Source organism: Perkinsus marinus (assembly GCF_000006405.1).
Source record: "Perkinsus marinus ATCC 50983 genomic scaffold scf_1104296939642, whole genome shotgun sequence".
NCBI classification, from domain to species: Eukaryota; Perkinsozoa; order Perkinsida; family Perkinsidae; genus Perkinsus; species Perkinsus marinus.
Genome location: NW_003213139.1, coordinates 1 through 1711, shown reverse-complemented (window position 1 = coordinate 1711; position 1711 = coordinate 1). Strand labels below are relative to the sequence as shown.

The 1711-nt window shown below is 48.1% G+C and overlaps 1 protein-coding gene across 1 annotated transcript; it reads right to left on the bottom strand.

Annotated features, from left to right (window-relative positions):
- Positions 1–506: 506 nt before the first annotated feature.
- On the bottom strand, positions 507–1153 carry Pmar_PMAR015893 (hypothetical protein; the record flags this gene model as incomplete). The annotated part of the gene is made up of 1 exon (XM_002782487.1): positions 507–1153. A coding segment is annotated over one exon (647 nt), but the record flags the coding sequence as incomplete, so codon positions are not given.
- Positions 1154–1711: the final 558 nt, after the last annotated feature.

The following is a 1711-nucleotide window of genomic DNA, read 5'->3' as shown; positions in this document are numbered from 1 at the left end:
TCGTGCGCGCCAAATTGGCATGTACCCGATAGCGAGTACACCACCGAGATGGTTTGAATACTTTGTGATCACCAACGTAGGTGTTAATGAAGTATGATTTCACGAGATCGGCTCTTTGCACATCAATTTCAGAAACTGCGGCTTCCAGACCCTTCAAAACGAGGCCTGGGGGCAGGAAAGGAAGAGAAGCCAAGTTGTAATATGATTTGAAACCCGTTTCGTCTTTTAAAAGTTTAAGCTTTTTAAATTGTTTTATCAAATTCTTGCACAGATGAAAATAACAGAGAGAGATTGCAGAATGTGGGAAAATTGCCTCAACGGCACTCACTGCGGCGGGTTCAAAATCCAAAGTGCAGCTTGCTACAGGTCTACGTAAGAAATCTCGGAGAACAGAGAAGGCTGAATAGTAAGTTTCGAACTTCTTGTTCGCCAAAAGGAATACAAAGGCCGGGAACCTCTTCCCCGAATGAGGGCTCTTTATCAAGCAGGTATACTGTTGAGCCCACCTTTGAGCACAATAGTCGAAGGTTCCGTCCAAAGAAATGTGAAACTCGGAGCACGAAGCATTTAGCTCTTTCGAAACCGCCGGATTGTAATAGCAGATGAGACGATCCGGATCCGCCAAACCAGAATCAAAGGCTAAAGTGCAATATTCCTCACCTCCAATAGTGGCCTTCTTATACTTGGAAGGGATGGTCCAACCGTCTCTAGCTACTGGAGCAGTTGGAGTAGGATCTGCTTTCTTACGTTGTACTCGCATCGTGTTCAAACAGGTCTTTATCGGCGGTAGCTGCTCTATGATCCTCTTAGGAGCTGTGGCAACAACTTCGTCAAAAATGGGTCGCATCGCTACATGAGCCTTCACACCAGCAGCCTTCTTACGAAGAGTCTCCCGCACCATACTGACGGCTGCCGTAGGGCCCCCGCAGACATGAGGTTTCTTGCCCCTTGAAATTGCCACTACCGAAAGATCCTGGTCAGGATCAGCCCTCACGATGAGACTAGCAGAGCAGTCACGATTGGTGCAGTACCAGTACGTAGTCCCAGTCGGAGCCGACTTCGGAGTCTTCTTCGAATACTTATACCCTTCGTGAACGAGATGACATCCTCCCTTGTTGGAGGGGATCCACGAGAGACCATTTCCGATAGTCATTGTATGTTGAACTACTTGAAAACAACTCCTAATCGTCGCTGTTTCCGAAGGTCATTGACTGTATACTAAGCAGAATGACCGTCGTTCTCTCCGGGCTGCAGCACTATCCCAGTGTGGTCCCTCCGAATACCCCGCATCCCCCGTGGTAGTGCCGCTCCCTCGCGTTGTGAAGCCCGAAAAAGAACACCATTCAGTACTTCCTGTTCACAACCATGGCATAGAGTGACTCAAAAGCTAGTACTAGACCGTCCGTGTTCCTCGTACTTTTCAAAAGTCGCTTCAAGACACGCAACGAAGAACTAGGCGTGAAAAAGATGACAATCTTTATAATATGTGCAGCACGCCTCAGTGCTCCGTAGCGCTGGCACGGGCCCTCTTAACCGCTCACTGCCAGGCCGCGAGCAAGGTGACTACTCAAACATGAGACAACCGGACAGAGTGTGATCATTGAAAGTTGAATCGGTTCGGGAAGAGTGGTAGAAAAATTACTTATATTTGGGATACCGGTGCGGGCGAGTTTGTTGTTCACTATTTTCATGCTTTCACCCACTTTAGTGG